Source organism: Cervus elaphus, chromosome 11 (assembly GCF_910594005.1).
Source record: "Cervus elaphus chromosome 11, mCerEla1.1, whole genome shotgun sequence".
NCBI lineage: Eukaryota > Metazoa > Chordata > Mammalia > Artiodactyla > Cervidae > Cervus > Cervus elaphus.
This window is the reverse complement of record NC_057825.1, coordinates 6,672,545-6,695,328: the sequence shown is the minus strand read 5'-3', so window position 1 is coordinate 6,695,328 and position 22,784 is coordinate 6,672,545. Positions and strand designations below refer to the sequence as shown.

General features: G+C 40.5%; 1 protein-coding gene across 22 annotated transcripts in view; it reads right to left on the bottom strand.

Moving 5' to 3' along the window:
* FNBP1 (formin binding protein 1) overlaps positions 1–22,784 on the bottom strand; it is a 133,406-nt gene that overhangs the window by 27,971 nt on the left and 82,651 nt on the right. For all 22 annotated transcript variants that reach the window (XM_043916591.1, XM_043916589.1, XM_043916590.1 and 19 more), the window contains 3 exons: positions 3,566–3,694; positions 1,763–1,909; positions 395–592 (listed from right to left, as the gene is read on the bottom strand). In XM_043916591.1, coding sequence (XP_043772526.1) covers positions 395–592; positions 1,763–1,909; positions 3,566–3,694 — 474 coding nt within the window. The remainder of the gene's footprint in view (positions 1–394; positions 593–1,762; positions 1,910–3,565; positions 3,695–22,784) is intronic.

Sequence of the window (22,784 nt, the reverse complement as noted above, 5' to 3'; positions counted from 1 at the left end):
GTTATTAATCCATGGAAACCATTTCAGTTAGAGATGCTGATACATGGTTATAGAAATGTGGCACAACGTCACTTCTCAGCCCAGGGAACCAGCAATCTAGGAGACTTAGGAGTGAAAGGCATGATGCGAAACGGCCAGAGGTCAGTAGTCTGTTAGTGTGGGTGACACGGTGCAGGTGATAAATGCGTCTGAAATAAGACAAATGGCCATGGCCAAGGTACCACCACCAAAGAGAGAGATTGTCTTAAAATAAAACAGCACACTAGCCTCCTGTTTGCATTCTGAAACTACAAGCTTAAAAAAAAAAATCTTCGTTCCTTTAAAGACTAAAAGATAGAGTGAACATCTCCACATCTTGTAACACTCATATCACACTGGGTCCAGTCATCAGTACCTTATTTTTTTTGATGAACGGCCATAACTTTCCTTTGGATTTGCCACCAAATTTGAGCTCTGATTTGCCTTCTCCTCTGGAATTTGAAAGGCTGTTATCTGACACAGTGCGTTTCATAGGCTGAGTGTAATCCTCAAATTCAATGTCTCCCGGAGGCTCGAACCCAGACTTATAAGCTTCTACGACCAGCTGTGAATCCTGCAATGACACCCATCACACACAAATATGTTCCAATCCATGTAAATACTTTCCACACACTGAACTATGATGCCCTCACACAGATGACATTCTAAGGAAGTTATATTGATTAACTGATTTTTTCTAGTAATGTATTTATCATTTGAAAGAATAACTTGTAAAGCTATACATCTAGTTGAGATTTCAAGATAATTTTAATAACTATTTTTCTACATTTAGAGAAGCGAATATTAAGAACAACTTTGCCAAAAAGCAGACAAATTGGGTCATTTATTATGCAATTCCGTTGAAAAATTGTTGCTGCTTAGTTGCTAAGTTGTGTCCAACTCTTTGCAACCCCATGGACTGTAGCCCTCCAGGCTCCTCTGTCCATGGGATTTCTCAGGCAAGAATATTGGAGTGGGTTGCCATTTCCTTCTCCAAGGGTTCTTCCTGATCCAGGGGTCGAACCCACATCTCCTGTTTGGCAGGCGGATTCTTTACCACCAAGCCACCTAGGAAGCCCTTCCCTCGAAAAATACAATAATATAAAAACTGATTCTCATCAGAAGGTCTTAAAGCAATTTGGCATACACACAGTCAAAGCAAAAAAAGATCCCCTCTCCAATTTCTTTGGTTCACTGTGGTTCAAAGATAGGAATTTACTGAATAATTTTCCTTTATATATATATTTGTTCAAAGTCTCTCCTCCACTAGAATGTAAGCGCCCTTCTGTTTTTCCTCCACGGCATCCCTAGTACCTGGATGATGCCTGATGATAATGATAGAATAAATGTTAGCTGAATAAATGAGGGAACTGACTGCCTACTCTGTGGTGTCCCCCTGCTAGGAACTTTGAGTTCAGAGTATTTTTGGGGTCAGGTGATGAAGACCAGTGTGTAAGGAAATGACAACCATTGTGTCCAAGATAGACAGATGTATAGTTAAAGTGTTACAGTAACAACAAAACTTATACTAACATCCTCAGTCCCAAATGTGCCAAGGACTACACTAAATCCAAACCATGGAGGGCTCAATTTAAAAAACTCTAAAAAGGTATTGCTATTGTTGAAAAGTACTTGTGACCACTGAAAGCAACTACTTTCAGATGATTAAATATGGTCACTGTGGAAAGGGACAGGGAAATAACGGAACCACAGTTATACATTAAGTCCAAACTATAGTACTTACATTTTTCGGATCAATTGACTCGGCTGCTTTTACGATTCCATCCAAGCATTTCCCAATGATGGGGATCACCTGCCGGTCCAGCTCTGCGTATGTCTTCACTGATTCTCCGATTCTCACTATCCTCCTCTCCTCCATCTCTTGTATTTTCTGCAACATTAGAGTTTGCATAAAATTAGTTTGGTTTACTATTATTTAAGGAAGTTGTTTTTTGGCAGCATTGTTACCTCTAAAAAATTCTCTAGGAGGGAAATAGGCCTATAAAAAGGTTCGGGTTAGGGACTTCCCTGGTGTCCAGTGGTTGAAACTCTGCCCTTCCACTACTATGGGCACGAGTTTGATCCCTGGTCAGGGAACTAAGATTCTTTCGTGACACTTGAGGTGGGCAAAAACAAATTTAAAAAGGTTAGAGTGAAAGCAACCATAAATTTATTGTGCTTCTACTTTAGCCAGCTGGACACATATTTTACTAATTGTTAAGCTGTCTAAATGTACACTTTACACAATTCCATTCCAATTTCAGTAAGAACCTGAAACGAAGGTAGTTTTACTACTAATACCATTTGATATTAGATTTCAAATATTTCCTCCATCGTTGAGCCACTGATTCATCCTTTACCAAAAGCATGGCATCAGGATTAATTGCCTTGACCCAACACAGGCTGAGATTAACTAGCGCACCTTCCTTCTACAAGTTGGAGGTTTGGTTTTTTTTTTTTAATTTCTTTTTAATTGAGGATAACTGCTTTACAATATTGTGCTGATTTCTGCCACATAACAATGTGAATCAGCCATAAGTGTACATATGTCTCCTCCTCCTTCAACCTCCCTCCCAACCCCTCATCTCATCCTTCTAGGTGGTCATAGAGTACCTCGCTGAGCTCCCTGCATCATACGGCAAACCCCACTCCCCATCTATTTTACATATGGTAATGTGTATGTTTCATTGCTACTCTCTCAATTTGTCCCACCCTCCCCTTTGCAAGCTGGAAGTTCCTGTTTGCTGTGTAGACACCCTGATACAAATTTTTGTTATTTTTTCTACAGTGGAACTTGAAGTTGTAAAAAATTCCCAAAGTGGGGAGAACAGTATCATGTATCCTTTCTCATACTATTCTTGACAACTTAACGTAGCCCAAAGAAAAACAATCCAAAGGAAAGACAACAGGACTGTCAAAACAAGAGGGAACTATCACTTCACACCTGTCAAAATGGCTATCAGGAAAAGTCTACCAATAACAAATGTTGGTAAGGATACAGAAAAAAGAGAACCCTTGTACACTGATGGTGGGAATGCAAATTGGTGCAGCCCTTTGAAAGCAATATGCAGGTTCCTCAAAAAAATAAAAATAGAACTACCATATGATCCACTCCTGGGTATACATCCAGAAAAAAAAAAAAAGAAAAAGAAAACATTAATTCCAACAGATACATGCACCCCAATGTTCATAGTCATCTGTTCAAATCCTACGACTGTCTTAATGCTGCTCTGATTCCTAAAGGTAAGTCTGGCACTTTTGTAAGTAGAATGGTCCTTTTAGCAAAAAGAGTGTTAATGTAAGAATCCCAGTTCTAAGTCTGACCAAGAACGGCTGCAGGGTCAAACCAAGGACACTTACAAAGTCTATTGATTAATCTTGGGATTCATGTCATGTTTCATCTTAATGTCAGTATGTGCTTAATCTGAATGTTTTTTAAAAGTGATTTGAGTTAGAGGAAATTTAGAATGCTATAAATACTTGGAAATCGTGATTCCAAGTAACATGTTTCTAAGCCAAGCAAATCTGAGAGAGCTGAACCACTTACCTGAAAGATATTGGGAATGTGAGTGTGGTAATATTCATGCTGCTCGTGGTTGAATTTCTGAAGAACTGATGAGTAATCTGCTTTGCTCTCCTCCGCCATTTGATGACGCGTTTGAGCTTGCTGTCGTGCCTTAGGGCAAAAAATGAGAACTTCCCATGTTTACACATAATATATAAAAGCCTAGGATTACAAACTGGAGAGACTGGGGGGAGTGGGTGTCACATTTTCCTCAAACGTATTCTATTTACCAGGTGCTGTTTTTTAAAAAAAAAAATTGTTTAAACAACCCAATCCAAAATAGGGCAGAAGACCTGAAGACACATGTCTCCAAAGAAGACCCACAGATGGCCAATAGGCACATGAAAAGATGCTCGACATCACAAACTATTGCTGCTGCTGCTGAGTCGCTTCAGTCGTGTCCAACTCTGTGCGACCCCACAGACCGCAGCCCACCAGGCTCCCCCGTCCCTGGGATTCTCCAGGCAGGAACACTGGAGTGGGCTGCCATTTACTTCTCCAATGCATGAAAGTGAAAAGTGAAAGTGAAGTCGCTAAATGCAAATCAAAACAGCAGTGAACTATCGCCTTGCACCTGTCAAAATGGCTATTAGGAAAAGTCTACAAGTAACAAATGCTGGTGAGGATGTAGAGAAAAGGGAACCCTTGTACACTGTGAACGGGTACAGCCCTATGGAAAACAATATGCAGGTTCCTCAAAAAAATAAAAATAGAACTACCATATGATCCAGCAAGTCCACTCCTGAGTATACATCCAGAAAAATAGATATGTGCACCCCAATGTTCACAGCGGCGCTATTTACAACAGTCAAGTCATAGAAGCAACTCAAGCGCCCACCAACAGATGAATGGATTAGGAAGATACAATATACATACACAATGGAATATTGGGTGTTAGTCCAACTCTTAGCGACCCCATGGACTGTGACTTGCCAGGCTCCTCTGTCCATGGGATTCTCCAGCCTAGAACACTGGAGTGGGTTGCCATTTCCTTCTCCAGGGGCTCTTCCTGACCCAGGGATCAAAACCGGGTCTCCTGCATTGCAGGCAGATTCTTTACCATCTGAGCTATGTCTTGGAACACTAATGGAATATTACTCAGCCATAAAAAAATGGAAATACTTCCATTTGTAGCAGCATAAATGGACCTAGGGACTATTATGCTTACTGAAATAAGTCAGATAGAGAAAGACAAATACTATAAGAGAAAAAAATATTACAAATGATTGTCAGACTCACAGATAGAAAACAAACTTGTGATTATCAAAAGGGAGAGGGACAAATTATGGGTATGAGATTAACAATTCAAACTACTATATTTATAATAGATAGGCAACAAATATATACTGGATAGCACAGGGAAATATAGCCAACACCTGAAACTAACTTAATATTATAAAACAACTACTGTTGTTGTTCACTCGAGAAGTCGTGTCCGATTCTTTGTGACCCCATGGACTGCAGCATGCCATGCTCCTCTGTCCTTCATTATCTCCTGGAGTTTGCTCAAATTCATTTCTGTTGAGTCAGTGATTCTATCTATCCAACTCATCAACTACACTTTGATTTTTCACAAACCCCACCATTCTTGCCTTAACGCAGCATTACCTTCTAGTTTGAAACGTACCAACATTCTTTATTGTCTACACTTGGCCCAATTCACATATTTATTACCAAGATTTAGGTTCCCTTGTGGGAACCTCTGATCATATTTTTTATTTTTTGAGTTGGGGACAGGGGATCCATAATTTTTTTTTATCCAGTTATCAAAGGAGTTCATGAATTAAAAAGGCATGTGACCCACTGACCTATAGGGGTCTTTCTAAAACTCTGCACTGTGGTTTTTTTCAGAATATATTTTAAAGTAGCCCTAAGTATGGTGCCCTCTTTGCACTGTGTGTGTGCGTGTGCGTGTGTGTGTGTGTGTGTGTGTGTGTGTGTGTACGTGTGTGTGTGCGCGCGCACTTCAGTTGCTCAGTTGTCTCTGACTCTTTGTGACCCCGTGGACTATAGCACGCCAGGCTTCCCTGTCCTTCACTATCTCCCGGAGTTTGCTCAAACTAATGTCCATTGAGTCAGTGATGCCATCCAACTATTTCGTCCTCTGTCACCCTCTTCTCTCCTGCCTTCAATTTTTCCCAGTATCAGAGTCTTTTCTAATGTTTTATCGCATTGCTTTTCTCCTAAATAATGATAGAATTCCTAAATTTGTTTCTCTCTTTTAATTCATATTTTGGTTAATTACACACAAACAAGAAAGAGGCTGTTAGCGACAAGCCGCATAATCGATTTGAAAGCTCAAACAAGAATGTCTGAAAAGCCTAAAGTCCTCCACAAATACCAGTGATTGTTATGCTGGTATTAGCTCCTCAGATTCCTTGGAGGTGCCTTGATAAATATAATCTCATGAATCTCTAAGATGATCTGAGGTCCACGCAGGGCAAAAACCACCTCCTGCCAGATGAAGAGATGGCTTGGCCCGTGTGCTTGGCAAACTTACCACACCAAGCCAAGAACACAACAGGAGAAGGGCCTTGTTCCAACACAGCCAAGGCAACTTTTGTCTGTTTGCTTGTTTTGCTTTGTTTTACTGAACCTAATTTTTTTTTTTTAAGATAAAGAAAAAACAGAGAACCATCCAAATGCCAACACGAAGAGGAAAGGTTGGAGCTGTCTGTCTGTCCTACGCTCTGTCTGGTCGCTGGTTCCAGGTCAGTTTCTTTGCATCTCAACGTCCTTTATTGGTTTCCTGCCTCTGTGACTTGAAGGCTTAACCTGATTTCACTTCCTCGACACGCTTCGCTCATCTGTGTATCCGTGAAGCCACGGTGGGTCATTCAGACCTGCTTCCTTTATTCCCTTCTCTGTTCCTCAGTAAACACTTCCCTAGTGCAGGTATCAATATTAACATTTCCAAACTGATTTCCTTATTTCCTGAGATTTCTTAGTTTCTTAAGACCTTTAGGTACTTAAAACCCAATTTACCAACTTCTCATCTCCCCTCTGTTATTAGTTCAGCTGCCACGTTCTTCCTCTTTGTCGGCGGCCTCTTAACTCCCTTCCTGACCATATGCTTCGGCTTCCGCTTTACTGTGCTCCCCAGCACATGTATTAGCCAGCGCCCAGCTACCCTGTGAAATCCGTGCCCTTCCAATACACAGTAACCCTCCTCCGTTTAAACAGTAGCCTCCCCACCTACGTGCACTCCATCTGTTCCCCTGATGCAACCAACTCAAAAACCCTTTTAACTCTTTCAGTTACCTAGAGTTTTATCATGTCTCACTCCGCTAGGACTATGGGAAAAAAGCGACAATGACAACCCACCACCAACGAAATTCCCAGGTAGACCCCCCCCCATTTCTAAAAAATTCTCTACTTCATTCACAAACCTTCTTCAGAAAAAGGTCAGAAAATCCCCAGGGCAGGCAGGTTCCTTCATCTCTTTTATAAATGAAAAGTACCAAGGTGGGGCATCTCCTGATTTATTTTGGAGAAATGATCCAACTTGGTGAAAAATGAATATAGCTTAGTTCTGAAACAAGGATCAGAATGTCATCATTAAATATGCACATATGTGTGCGGGTACACACACACACAGCCCACATATGCAGATCAATGCTTCCCGGTAATCACTCCCTCATAACGACTGTGGAATATTTTACTCCTGAGAACTGGAGGCGAGCCTGTCGGAGGTGCCCCAGGACCAGCTCACTGGAAGGGCCTGTTACCCTCCTTCCTCTGAGCTCCCCAGAATCTCTAACAATGTTTTTGCTTTGGCTATATAATTACTTTCTGTGGTTGTTTAGCTGCTAATTCGTGTCTGACTCTCTTGTGACCCCATGGACTGTAGCCCACCAGGCTCCTCTGTCCGTGGGATTTCCCAGGCAAGAATACTGGAGTGGGTTGCCATTTCATTTCCTTCTCCAGGGGATCTTCCCGACCCAGGGATTGAACTCAGATCTCCTGCATTGGCAGGCGGACTCTTTACCAGTGAGTCTCCAGGGAAGCCTATAATTGCTTTTATAAGCATATCAACTCATAATTGTTTCACAATGCCCCATACGCTGTAATCTCAAAATACAACTCGGTGACCGCTACATGTAAACTACAGAAGGGACTGAGATAAAGAAGAACATGGATAAAATCCAGCCTGGAAAGTGAGAGAACAGAAGAAAGCAGACTCCAGAGGGAACGAACGGGTCTGCCTTTTATGAAAGAAGCATTATGTCTCGGGCCGTTTTCTGAAAAGAAAAAACTTGGCCATCAGTACAAAAAGTCTTCGTATATCTACAGTCTATCTCTGACCCATTAAAAAGATAAAGCAACATTTAGAAGCAGCAAAATATCATCGCATATCACGCTCTGCAAGACCACAGTGGGAAGACAGGGCTGTCTTACTCTCATCCCAGGATCCAGCTGCTTTGAATTAATACCCACTGTTGAACCCCAGGCCCAGGAATGCGCCATTGTTCTAAGATTTACTATGGAAATCTATTTTTGTTTCATAAGCTGTGATGTTTACTTTGCACTGGAACTTCAACAGTCTCTCTCAAACACCAGGGCTGAGTCAGTTACTCATTATTACAAATATGCTTTTAAAAATAAAGTATTTTCAAAAACTTATTTGGAGAAACTGCTAAATAACTAGATATTTTCGAGAGGGCATCTCCTCATGCCTAAGGCTGCATGAAGATTAGAAACATCACCATTTCCCAGCTCTTTGTAAGTCTGTCTAAAAATAGCAACTGTTATCTTAAAGAGGTACAGTACTTCCATCCTCAGCAAGACCATCAGCTATTTTTTTTCATTCAAGTTCCCATTCTAAGAATAAAAGGTACAGCATCTTGTAGCAACATTACTGTGGGGCAGAGAGAAGTTCAAAGGTTGTTGTTTTTTTTTTTTAACGAGTCAGAGTTGCAGAATTTAGAGATAATATTCTAAAAAAGTCCAGAATGACCACAATGGCCTGAGGCCATAAGTCACAGAGATCTTTAAATAAGAGCTACACCACTTTCACTGTCAGTCAGAAAGACTGAACTTGAACTGTGCAATTTCTTTAACAAATCCTTGGGAATCTCCCCAAATAAATCCAAATTGGCCTAAGTATGTATCACTTAAGTGTGACTTCACTGCTTGGTAATTCTTAACATGGTCTTATCGACATCTGCTTCAAAGGTCAGAGTTACAGTTTCTAAATAAAGGAAACAATATTTTAGAAACCAAGCTGCAGCCCAATGCTTCTAAATCCTAATGGGTTTAAAGACAAAAATACTATAATCCATTTAGTTAGTTAAATTTAGATGATCAGCCTGGCCAAAATGTGCAGCTACTTCCTGTTCAATTCATTAAGAAAAGAACACTGCTGGCTGAGTCTCACTCGTCATAAACAGAGAAAATGGGCCCTACTAAGGGATGTGTTTACTTTCATATGGGGACCGTGGTAGATTTTCTTACTATGTTATACCCTCACATCTTTTACCATTACTTCTTATGGCTTTTGACCTTTTAACAAAATGAGCAAATACAGACTGGTTTTACTCATACACATCAGTTCAGTTCAGTTGCTCAGTCGTGTCCAACTCTTTGTGACCCCATGGACAGCAGCATGCCAGGCTTCCCTGTCCATCACCAACTCCCCGAGTTTACTCAAGCTCATGTCCACCGAGTCAGTGATGCCATCCAACCATCTCATCCTCTGTCATCCCCTTCTCCTCCCGCCTGCAATCTTTCCCAGCATCAGGGTCTTTTCCAATGAGTCAGTTCTTCACATCAGATGGCTAAAGTACTGGAGTTTCAGCTTCAGCATCAGTCCTTCCAATGAATATTCAGGGTTGATTTCTTTTAGGATCGACAAGTTTGATCCCTATACCCTATACCCTAACTCATACATAATGAGATGTAACATGGCTTCTCTTGTGTGGCTCAAGGACTCCAGAGCATGCCCACTCAGTAGGTGTGGAATGAGGGATCTTGGGCTTTCCAGGTGGCACTAGTGGTAAACAACTGCTTGCCAATGTAGGAGATGCAGGTTCGATCCCTGGATCGTGAATTTCCCGTGGAGAAGGGTATGGCAACCCACTCCAGTATCCATGCCTGGAGAATCCCATGGAGAGGGGGAGCCTGGCAAGCTATGGCCTATAGGGTCCCAAAGAGTCAGACATGACTGAAGCGACTGAGCATGCATGCATGGGGGATCTTAGTTCCTGGACCAGGGATCGAGCCTGTGTCCCCTGCATTGGCAGGCAGATTCATAAGCGCTGGGCCACCAGGCAAGTCTCCTGAGATATATTAATTTTTTGAACATGTCCTCAGACTTCTCAGGACTGTATCCATTGCTGTTCCTTAAACAACAAACTATTTATTGCAGCAGAACTCAGAGCTTTGAAAAGTCATTTTTTCCCTTGGCTTGAAGTATGTAGTATAACAGCTTAGAAAGGCCTTCCTTGATTACCAAAAATTGGGGGAACACAATGGAGAGGGTTTCATCAGTCATAGCTCCAACAGCAGTAAGTATCCTCTTGAGAAGCTGGACTTTCAATATTTTATTTCATCATCATCATAATATTGTTTAGTCACTCAGTCGTGTCCATCTCTTGCAACCCCATGGACCACACCACACCAGGCTCCTGTGTCCTCCACTACCTCCCAGAGTTTGCTCCAACTCACGTCCACTGAGTCAGTGATGCTCTCTAACCATCTTGTCCTCTGCTGCTCTCTTCTCCTCCCGCCTTCGATCTTTCCCAGCATCAGGGTCTTTTCCAATGAGTCGTCTCTTTTCATCAGGTGGCCAAATTATTGAAGCTTCAGCATCAGTCCTTCCAGTGAATATTCAGGGTTGACTTCCTTTAGGATCGACACGTTTGATCTCATTGCAGTTCAAGGGACTCTCATCAAGAGAAGAAACCAATTGCATTTTAGGCCAGGAGGAAAAGGAAGGCTAAATCAAGATTGTATTCTGCATTTACTATTCTGCACCACAGCGAAGGCTGCCCATATTTATTATTCAATAGCCAGCACCTTGCAGCAGCTCCACTTAGGGGGCAGATGGCCTGACCGCCAGCCCCGGAAACCAGCCCAAAGGGCACACAGGCGGGACTGGAGGCACAGCAGGACTGCGGCAGGGCGCCTGGCTCGAGACTCACCCTCCTGCAAGCTACCTGAGCTGCTGACTTCATGTCACAGATAAAAGTAAACTCACCACTTTAATAATCTGGGTTATCTGACCTCTCTCCGTCTTCATCAGTTCTTTTTTTTCACCTGATTACAAAAATATGCTTGTGGTAACTAATTCAAATTTATAAAATGGTAAGGTTTAGAAAGCAAAAGTCCCTGTACATGCCACCTTCTGATAATCACTGGTAACACTGACATCAGGAGCTAGGTGCCATGGAGAGGAGGTAAATTTCCTGGTGAAAGTTCCAGGAACAGAGCAGCAAGGGCGTCACTAGACAAACGATACCACCAGGCTCCAGTGACCGCCAGTCCACAGCTGGCAGAGCTGGTGTGTCTCAAGAGGCACCAGCAGCTCCGGCGATTGGAGCACCTTGCCTTCTGGATGTGGCCAGCTTAATGGGAAGAAACGCACACGTTTTCACGGCATACAAGGATATTACAACCCATTTCTTAGGTTGGTTGGTTGGTTTGGCTGTGCTGGGTCTTCACAGCTGTGCGGACTCTTTTCTAGCTGCAGCGAGCGGGGGCTACTCTTCGTTGCAGTGTGCCGGCTTCTCATTGCTGTGGCTTCTCTTGCTGTGGACCACGTAGGACTCGTGGGCTCAGCAGTTGTGACTCGGTTGCTCTGCGAGATGTGGGATCTTCCCAGACCAGGGATAGAACCCACATCTCCTGTGTTGGCAGGTGGATTTTTTTTATGACTGAGCCACCAGGGAAGCCCTAGGTATTTTATTTTTTAAATTTACTAATTTTGCTGCACCACGCGGCATCTTAGTGCCCTGACCACGGATCAAACCCATGCCCGCTATGATGGAAGCACAGAGTCTTAACCACTGGACCATCAGGGAAATTCTGATAGGTATTTTTGAGATCAGAAAAATAGCACTCTTTTAAGAATCCCTGAAACTTCTAACTGCTAGACTGAATTTCTCTAAGATTTGTTAATGATTAGAAGCAAAACTGATTTCACCCTAGTCTTTGACTTAGCAATTCTACTTCTGTGGAATTTATCCTAATGAAATAATCTTCAATGTTCATAAAGATATCCACAAAGTATTGTTTATCATAGCTAATAATTTGAGACAAATGTCCAGTAATGTAATTGATTAATTATATGTCATACTATTTTGTAGCACCCTGCTTATTTAACCTATTGTATATACATCATGCGAAATGCCAGGCTGGAGGAAGTATAAGCTGGAATCAAGATTGCCAGGAGAAATACCAATAACCTCAGATATGCAAATGACACCACTCTCACGGCAGAAAGCAAAGAGGAACTAAAGAACCTCTTGATGAAGGTTAAAGAGGAGAGTGAAAAAGCTGGCCTAAAACTCAACATTAAAAAAACGAAGATCATGGCATCTGGTCCCATCACTTCACGGCAAATAGATGGGGAAACAATGGAAACAGTAACAGACTTAATTTTCTTGGGCTCTAAAATCACTTCAGATGGTGACTGCAGCCATGAAATTAAAAGACGCTTGCTCCTTGGAAGGAAAGTTATGACAAACCTAGGCAGCATATTAAAAAGCAGAGACATTACTTTGCCAACAAAGGTCTGTATAGTCAAGGCTGTGGTGTTTCGAGCAGCCAAGTATGGATGTGAGAGTTGGACCATAAAGAAAGCTGAGCACCGAAGAATTGATGCTTTTGAATTGTGGTGCTGGAGAACACTCTTGAGAGTCCCTTGGACTGCAAGGAGATCCAACCAGTCAATCCTGAATATTCATTGGAAGGACTGATGCTGAAGCTGAAGCTCCAATATTTTGGCCACCTGATGCAAAGTGGAGACTCATTGGAAAAGACCCTGATGCTGGGAAAGATTGAAGGCAGGAAGAAAAGGGGGCGACAAAGGATGAGATGGTTGGATGCATCACCGACACAATGAACGTGAGTTTGAACAAGCTCCGGGAGATGGTGAAGGACAGGGAAGCCTGGCGTGCTACAATCCACAGGGTCGCAAAGAATCAGACACGACTGAGCAACTGAACAATAAGAAAATTGCGTGGCTTGGAAGAAAAAATAATTTGAAAGAGTATGGAATAAGGCAAAGTGAAAGTTATATATGATTTATGTTTTCAAAGCAGTATTTACAAAATACCTTCATTATTATTTAAAAAGCCCATTACTAATGATCACTTCTGAAAGTGATGAAGTTATAGTTTAGTTTGCTAAAAAGCTTAGTGAAAGAGGCAAATTCTATGCAGAATTTCAGAAACAGTGAAAGACTGAAGCAGTATGTCTGTCTCTGAGGTACGTACACACACACACACACTGCTCTGAGAAGTATAGTAGGCGGGGCATTAACAAAGGAAGAGAAGGACCTCTCTTTCTGGAGTAATGCTGTTGTATGATAGATGGCATTGTTTCAATTTCCCAGCAAACTGTTGCATCTAGAATACATTTTCAGTTCAAGACTAAGAATGCATTTAAAAATTCCTATTCAGACAGAGTGCTGTGAGTTTTTGTTGGAGGCTTCCAGACCAGGGGCTTGCCAAAACAATGAGCCTGTCTTTGATAAATTATAAGGCCAGCTAAAATACAGAACAGAGAAAAACTTCAAAATAAGTTAACCAAAGAAATATGCCTGAAGTATTCCAGCAATTTCCTGATTTTTTTTTTTCTTAAACAGGCTTACAACTTCTAGCCCCAGTATTGTAGGTTACTTTGGTACCCGGTCACTAAAATAGAAGGGTGAGAATATGGAAAGATAGCAAATGAGACCAGCATCTCAACCTCTCATGGGCCATTCACTTGCTAAGCAGTTTTTAAGAAAAGGCTTCTGTTTCCCTACACCCCAGTTGCCTTATTCAAAAAGCAGAATTAGAAGGTGAGCTACAATTTCTGCTGGAAGTGAAGCCGCTGCTGATATAGTTTGTCTTGATGCTGGCATACCTCCAAGGTAAGCTGGTGAAAACAAACCCGGTGTGAGCTCAGAGATCTCAGTCAAATATAAACCATGGCCTCCAAGACTTGATCCCCTCCTCCTCCCTCGTTTCTAACACATTCTATTTGCAAGGGTCTTTTTTAGTTATAGCAGATTGACATTGATTATTTCTTTCTCTTCCCTTTTCCCCCTTAATGAATAATGCCACCCCAAACTATGACACTCATGAGGTTCCATATATGCACAGCTGATGAGAACAGCTGAGATTCTGGAAAGTTAATGACTTAACTGTATGATGATAAACAATGGTCGTTGTTCTCTGTGGCTGTGGCATTATTATGAAGAACAAACATAATGAAAGCACTATGGAATGCAGTTCTACAAAAGATACATTCCATAGAAGAGTGAAAAAAATTAATCATGTTATATACCCCAGGGAAAGAAATGAAATACCATGAAATCTGAGATACACACACACACTGAAATATTACTTAGCCATTAAAAACGATGAAATAATGCCATTTGTAGCAACATGGATGGACATGTTGAGATAATCACAGTAAGTGGAGTCAGAGAAAGACAAATATCATATGATATAACTTACATGTGGAATATATTTTTTAAAATGACACATATGAACTTATCTACAAAACAGAAATATACTCGCAAACATAGAAAACAAACTTATGGTTCCCAAAGGAAAAAGGTGAGGGATAAATTAGGAATTTGGGATTAACAGATACATACTACTATATATAAAATAAACAATGAGGACTAACCATATAGCACAGGGAACTATATTCACTACCTTGTAATAACTTATAATGGAATAGAATATGGAAAAGTACATATATATACATATATATGGGCTTTCCTGGTAGCTCAGCTGGCAAAGAATCTGCCTGCAATGCAGGAGACCAGTTTGATTCCTGGGTCAGGATGATCCGCTGGAGAAGGGATAGGCTACTCACTCCAGTATTCTTGGGCTTCCCTGGTGGCTCAGCTGGTAAAGAATCTGCCTGCAATGTGGGAGACCTGTGTTCGATCCCTGGGTTGGAAGATCCCCTGGAGAAGGGAACAGTTAGCCACTCCAGTACTCTAGACTGGAGAATCCCATGGGGTCGCAAAGAGTTGGACATGATTAAGCAACTTTCACTTTCACACACACACATATATATACACACATATGTATCACTGAATCACGTTGCTGTGTACATGAAACATTATTAAAAAACTACACTTCAATTTAAAAAAAAAAGAAATCTGAGGTGTTTGGTGAGCAGCAGCTGTTCATCCTCAACCCAAGTCACAATAGATATTTCCTCTAGGATTCCCAGAGGAAAAAATCTATCCCTTCTGAAGATACGTTCATACAAAAAGATAATAATATTAACAATCATAAAAGCACAAGGAAATAAACCACTGTGAGAGCTGACACAATATGGAGAAAGACTAGCACCATAAAACTTGAGTTAAGGGACTTCCCCGCTGGTCCATTGGTTAAGACGGCACATGGATGGAGGAGCGTGGTAGTGTATAGTTCACAAGGTCGCCAAGAGTCAGACATGATTGAGCGACTTCACTTCACTTCCAATGTAGGGGCCCAGGTTTGATCCCTGGTCAGGGAACCAAGATCCCACATGCTGAGCAGCCAAATAAATAAAGTTACTGTTTACAAAAAAAAAAAAAAATCTTGAGCTAAAAGAACAATTTAAAGAAAATACTAAAGAAGATCATTTAAAAATGATTAAAGAAATAAAAGAATTACTAGAAATCATAAGAAAATGAGAGACACAGAATGAAAAGTTTCACACACATCTGAGTCCCAGAACTGACAATTAGAAAGAATGAAAAGACAGGTATATTTGCAGAGTTAACACCTGAGAATTTTCCTACACAGATGAAAGAAACAAAGCCCCAATGAATCCCAGGCAGAATAAATGAGAATCAAAAAGTCTGTACTTTGAAATAACATAGAGATGTCAAAACACCAAAAGAACACCAAAACACCAAAAGTAAAGATAAGGTCTTAGCAGATAGGGTGGACAGTCAAATACCTACAAAAGGAATGTTATTAAGTAGTTAGTCAGCTTCCCAAGAGGAATAATCAAGGATAAAAGACAATGGAATGAGGTTTTCAGAATGTTTAGAGGAAAATCTTTGTCAGCTTAGAATTCGATACCTAACTCAACTATCATACTAGAGCACTGCTGCTGCTAAGTCGCTTCAGTCGTGTCCGACTCTGTGCGACCCCATAGACGGCAGCCCACCAGGCTCCTCCGTCCATGGGATTCTCCAGGCAAGAACACTGGAGTGGGTTGCCACTGCCTTCTCCCATATTAGAGTGAGGACACAATAGAAACATTTCAGACAAATAAAGAACTTATGATTCACAAGTGAAAAGAAAGTGTTAGTCATAGTCGCTCAGCTGTGTCCTACTCTTTGTGACCCCATGGACTGTAGCCCATCAGGCCCCTATGTCCATGGAATTCTCCAGGCAAGAATACTGGAGTGGGTTGCCATGCCCTTCTCCAGGGGATCTTCCCATCCCAGGGATCGAATCTGGGTCTACATTGCAGACAGATTCTTTACCATTTGAGCCACCAAGCCCACGTACCCTTATGGAAAAAAATGTAAACAAGATCACTCAGGAAGGAGGAAATTTAACTGAGAAGGGAATAATATGCAAGAAGGAACAACACTAAGTCTGCCTGAGCACATGTCTATGCCTGCGTGGATAGATGGCGAAGATATGGCTGCCCCCTTTAGATCATCCCTGGGGCCCAGCTCTCCTTACTGGACCCCTTGTATACACTGAGGCTTCACGTCAATTGCTATTTATCATGTATCCCAGACCACTATCCCTGGCCAAATTCTGTAGACAAGAGCAGTGGTTAACAACAAAGAGCTCATTTATTATATAATCCAGGAGTGAAATCGTATGGTGCACTGGCAGGAACACTGAATTCAAAAATAATTCATCGAAATATGCATGCTTCAGTCTCAGCTCTCCCATATCCAGCAGGGCCACTTTAGGTTAATGGCAATTTAACATTGATAGCCTCACCTTTTTTTTTTTATCTATAGAGAGATAAAAGAATTATGGTAAGGACTGAAATCCTTTAAGAAAAAATAAAACATGTTCCCAGCGTAAATTTTTTGAGAAGTTGGTTCAACAGCATTTCACGCGGATCACACTCATTCTCCCATTTTACTCTTAATATCCTTCACAATCTGTTCTCACATCATCTCTCCAGGGGACCCTACTTAGCCCCCTGTTCTATTAATATCATCAGCATGCTACCCTCAGTGCCTGTGATGAAATTCTCTTCATCTCAGAGGCTACCTCTTTGCTTTATCTATTCAATTTCTACCCATCCATCACACTCAAGTCCTGATTCTTCCTTCAGTTCTATCCCAACAATCTTTAATCCATGTAGGGCTTTTCCAGATGCTGAATCTATGAGCAACTTTTGAGCTCCTAGTATTTGCTGGTCACAGGACTAGGTAATTTCACATATGATGTACCTCATTATTTTTTTTTAATTATTTGGCTGCACCAGGTCTTAGTTGAGGCACATGGGATCTTTTAGTTGTGGCATGCAGAATCTTTCTTTTTAGTGTGGCATATGAATCCTTAGTTCTGACCAGTTTTCTGACTAATGATGGAACCCAGCTGGACCCCTGCATTGGGAACACGGATTCTGAGCCACTGGACCACCAGGGAAGTCCCTCATTAATAATTTTTAAACTACTGCTGCTCTGAATATTTTCACCACGGGCGGCTTTGCACATATAAACATTATCTTATTCTGTAACTGAGTTTTCCTTATCTCTCCATCTCTTCGTTATCTGCTAACCAAGACACTTATGAAAGATATTCCTTTGTAAACTTACTGATGCTCTGAACTATTGGTTCAATAAATACCCTGGCAAATGCCTTGGATGTTTAAAATATACTTAATCAGGGACTCCCCTGGCGGTCCACTGGCTAAGGCCTTGTGCTTCCACGGCAGGGAGTACAGATTCAATCCCTGGCTGGGGAACTAAGATCCTACACGCTGTGTGGCATGGCCAAAAACAACAACAAGAAGATAAAATAAAATATACTTAATTGATTCACAGTAGGTTGAAGGGAGAAGAACTAAGAAGAGTCCGAAGTAATCAAAAGAACCCCAACAGGGAAAATACAGATGACAATAGTGTCAACTAATGAACTTGCATCCAAACATAGGCTCTGTTTTCCCATATCATGTTCTCAGCCAGCCCTTGAAGTGTATAATATTATCCTTATTTTATAGAGTAAGAAACAAGCTCAGAGATGAAGTAAATTGCATCACACCAGACCATTATCAAATGACAGGAATAAGATAAGAACCCTTATCTATGTGGAATAAGACACAGCTCCTGGCCAAGTTAGACCATTTACCACTAGTAAAAATTAAAACCTTTCATTAAATGACTTGCCATACAAAAGCCTTTAGAACAGTGAAGGGCACGATGGAAATGCCAAAAATTGAAGCTACACACACACATACCCAAATAAGTCAATACCATTTTTATTTAAATTCATTTTATTTTACATTCATGTTCATATATGCATATAATGTGAGTGTTTGTATTCACTTTATGTTTTATTCCATTCATTTTTACTTTCATATCTAGGGTATGGGAATGAATTATCATCCTCATCCTGTTGCTATTTTGCATGTTTACTTAGAGGCTTGCTGTTAGGAGTACTAAAGCAAAGCTAAGATAGATCTTCATGTTAGCATTTTCATGTAAATCACATAATGTATACTGGAAATATTTCATTGAAGAGGCTCTTAAAAGTATTTATTCTTTTTTTGGGGGGGGGCATGCCACACAGCATGCAGGATCTTCCCAAACCAGGAAGGACCAGGGATCAAACCCGTGCCCCTTGCAGTGGGAGTGCAGAATTCTTAACTGCTGGGCCACCAGGGAAGTCCTAAAAGTATTTAGTCTTTACACAAATTCACTTTGGGCAGCACCCCCACCCCCAACATTTCTGATACTGAGATTTTGACATTTTGACTTTCCTGTTTCTTTTTAAACGTTTATTTACCCAAACTTCATTTGCTGAGCAAAAACCACTTATTTCCAAAGCAAATAAACAAAAATTAAGGTCAACAACATAGAGACTGGAGTAATCACTAGCAAATGAACGAAAACTGGGAGCTGGGAGCTGAATGCAACTTTAAGAGTATCTGGTATGTGAAACATTTAACCATAGTAAATAGTTTTATGTTTTGACACTTCTATCACAAATTCAATTTTTAAATATTGAGTGTAGCCTTTAAAAAAAAAACTTCATCATGCTAATATTCATTTAAGACATAGATCAAAGTCGTGTCCCATTTCCAAATATAGACACATTTATTCTACATTTAATAATTTGGGGGAATTTCCATTAAACTCCATTTCCCATGGGAAGCATCAAAAGAAGGAAACACATCCATTATTACTCAGGACAAATATTAAAGCATCAAAACAATTGAAACCGATGTTCATTCAATAAGGGTTCACTGAGAAGCAAAATAAAACAAACTCTACAGATATGATTGCTTACAGGACATATGTAAACAAGAGGGTAACGAAAGTGACTTTTTTGGGCATCTTTGATTTGAACACTGATCTTCTTTTAAAGAATAGTTACAGCAACAATATCCATTTTAAGTTCTATACATTTTCTCTTGTTGCAAACAAAACAATTTTTAAAGTAAAAGATCAAGCTGCCGTTGCAAAATTTGTTTCCTGCGTTCATGCTAACCACTTCCTCTTTTGGAAAAAAAAAATTGTTTTCTAAATTGTTACAGTGAACAATCCCTTCAGATAACCAGGCAGACATTTGTTATAAAGCAAATGTGGGGAAAGCGCTTAAGATATTCACATGTTTAATAAAGATGTCAACCTCGTAGTTACAGCAAGGGAAGAGAAAAAAATTTAATAGTACAATTCCTTATACGTACAATGACTAAAGTAGTCATCTTGCTAGAGAATGTTTCCCCAAATGGTAGAAAAATTTAACACTCTGCTACTCAGCTGGCTTCAGTTAGAACAACTTTGCCCTGTTTGTGCTTCACAGAGCCAGCATCTCTGATTCCAACTGAAGGCAACCTCCTCCTAAGCTAGTAAATTTAATTTGCTTTGTTAAGATAAGTATCAAACTGATAATCATTCAAAGTAAATTCCTTCATTCTTGCTTAATACTGACATAGATTCTTTACTAAAACTGTATTTTTCCCTTTAAGAGATTCTATTTTGTAATATATGACACATAAAAACAGTACCTGTCTATTTTATTGTAATTAGAAACATGAAATTTTATCACATACTTCTTAGACTTCTACCTTTATTCACAGATGACTCAGTGTCTTATTCTATAATACTTCATGATGGGGCATTGATGAAGAATTTAAAAGCTAATAATGCTCAAAGTCAAATATTTTTAGAAGCTATCACACAAAAATGGAATGCAAGCTTCCTAAGAAATGGATACACTGTTCTAAGGGCTCATGGTCAGCATTCTAATCTAATATAACTTTAAAAACATTTCCTTAAATCAGGTGATACAAGAAAACTCATGATTAGGCCAAATAAGGCAACTTCTCACATGGTATAGAGAATTCTTCTGGTTAGTCAACACTCAGAATTGCAATGAATTCGAATTAAGAAGCCAAGTTAACCATTAGATGGCAAACAACTGCCTAGAAAACGAAGATGTTAGCAGTCAAAGAATCAGACGAGTTAAACAACACTAGACCTGTGTAAGAAAAGGAGAAACTGATGCCGGAGTTTAAAAACCATACCTCGAACTCACTAACCATTTCTGCAGCTACTTGTAACCAAACGAACTGCAGTTTCTGTTAAACAATATCTTATTTTGCATTTAGAAATTATGTAAGAGCCTACAGTCACAAGGCGAGGGCGAGCTGGAGAAAGGGAATTATTCATGGCCTGACATGGATGAACTCAGTTTAATGCATGCATTTAGAAAACACTGTGCTCTCTGTTCGGAAATATTAGTCCACATTCCATTCATTTTGATAACCTTTTCCTTTTCATCCCAGCGCCGCACTAGCCAGCTGCAGCGTTATCAGGAAGCAGAGACTATGCACCTCTTCTCTTCCACGTCTGTCTAGCGTGTTACTATTCCAAAGCACAGGGGCAGATAAAACCCGACTTTAATGTGTTTGTCACAAGAATGGCATTCAAGAAGTACTTAGGGAACACGTGGGAAAGTTCACCATACAGTCCCTGAATATTAGGAAGAGAGTGAAAGGTGAATTCCTTAAGGTCAAGGAGGCAGTGATTCCATGATGGTATCTGTGTCAACCCCACACCTGGCCAGGATGTAGGCCAGAGATAATGGCTGAGGGGATGAATCAATGGATGGGAACACGTCACACACAGCTCAGGAATTTTGACAACAAAGGGAGATGCTACTAACACAAAGATATAAAGCAATCATCCCCCAATTAAGACATAAAGTTAAAAAATGGTAACCCTCCCCCCACAGGAAAATATGACACAAATGAACTTGTCTGTGAAACAGAAACAGACTCACAGCTTAGAAAAGAGACTCGTGGTTGCCAGGAGGGAGGGTAGGTGAGGCAGGGATGGACTGGAGGGTTGGGGTTAGCAGATGCAAACTATTATACAGAGGATGGCTAAACAACAAGGTCCTACTGTATGCACGGGGAAAATTATTCAGTATCCTGTGATAAACCATATGAAAAAGAATGCATGTATATGTATAACTGAATCATTTTGCTGTACGGTAAAATTTAACACACTATTAACCAACTATATATCCATAAAACAAATTTAAACAAGTTTTTTAAAAGTGAGAATAAGACCATGAAATCCTGATTCCATCAGAAATCTCTTTAAAAAAAAAAGTATGGAGGAACTCATTTGGGGGGGCCTATGTTTACATAGAAATAGACAAATTTGGAGTTTAGTTGGATTAAGAACTATTCCAAATGAAAGGAAACTGCAAGAAAGACATTACTAGAAACATTTTTATAAAAATAAATTAATGGCTACTTAGAATTCTGATTCTTCACAAGTAATCTCCAAACTGTATAAAAGCTTGAAATATTGACTCCGTTAAAAAGTAGTCTTGGGACTTCCCTGGTGGTCCAGTGGCTAAGGCTCCCTGCTCTCAATGCAGGGGGCCCAAGTTCCATCCTTGATCAGGGAACTAGGTCCTGCACACTGCAACTAAGAGTTTGCACGCTGCAACTAAAAGATCAAAGATCCTACTTGCTGCAACTAAGACCCAGCATGGTCATATAAATAAATATTAAAAAAAATAGTCTCCTGTCCACTTCTTTATACACTGTACTCTACCACCATCCCCCCCAAAAATCGAGACTATCTGAAGAGTTTAATGGTGACAATGAACAGTGGTCCTTTGGTACCATGTCCACTCTGATGGCCCTGGTGCTGGGCTTCTGAGAGATGGGGCCACAGAGAGCTGGGCTCTCTGTACTTCTAAGCCTAACCTTTATAAATGTGTGACTTGGAAATGATAATATTCCAGTTGCCTAGGCTTTTCCCATCACACAACAATATTTCAATAGTAGTGATGAAAATTTTAAAAAGCTCAGCCACATAGTAATTAAAAGTGTAGCAAAAAGCTTTACTGGGGTAAGTAAAGATAACTGTATAATTATATACATACATACATATGTATATGGCTATCCAGGTGGGTCAGTCGTAAAGAGTCTACCTGCCAAGCAGGAGTCACAGGTTATATCCCTGGGTCAGGAGTTCCCAGGGATCCCTGGGTCCCCTGGAGAAGGAAATAGCAACTCACTCCAGTATTCTTGCCTGGACAATCCCATGAACAGAGGAGCCTGACGGGCTACCGTCCGTGGGGTTGCAAAGAGTCGGACACAGTTTAGCAACTAAAGCACCACCACCACCATATGCTAGAAAGAAGCAAGTCTGTTTTTAAAATAAGCTAAAGATGTGGGCTCTTTACAAAAAAGGTTATTATAACTGGCACATAATAGCATGTGAAAAGATGCTCAACATCATTTTTCATCAAGGAAATACAAAGGTAAATTAAAGACACTACCAGAATCCACTCCACACTCATCAAAAAGG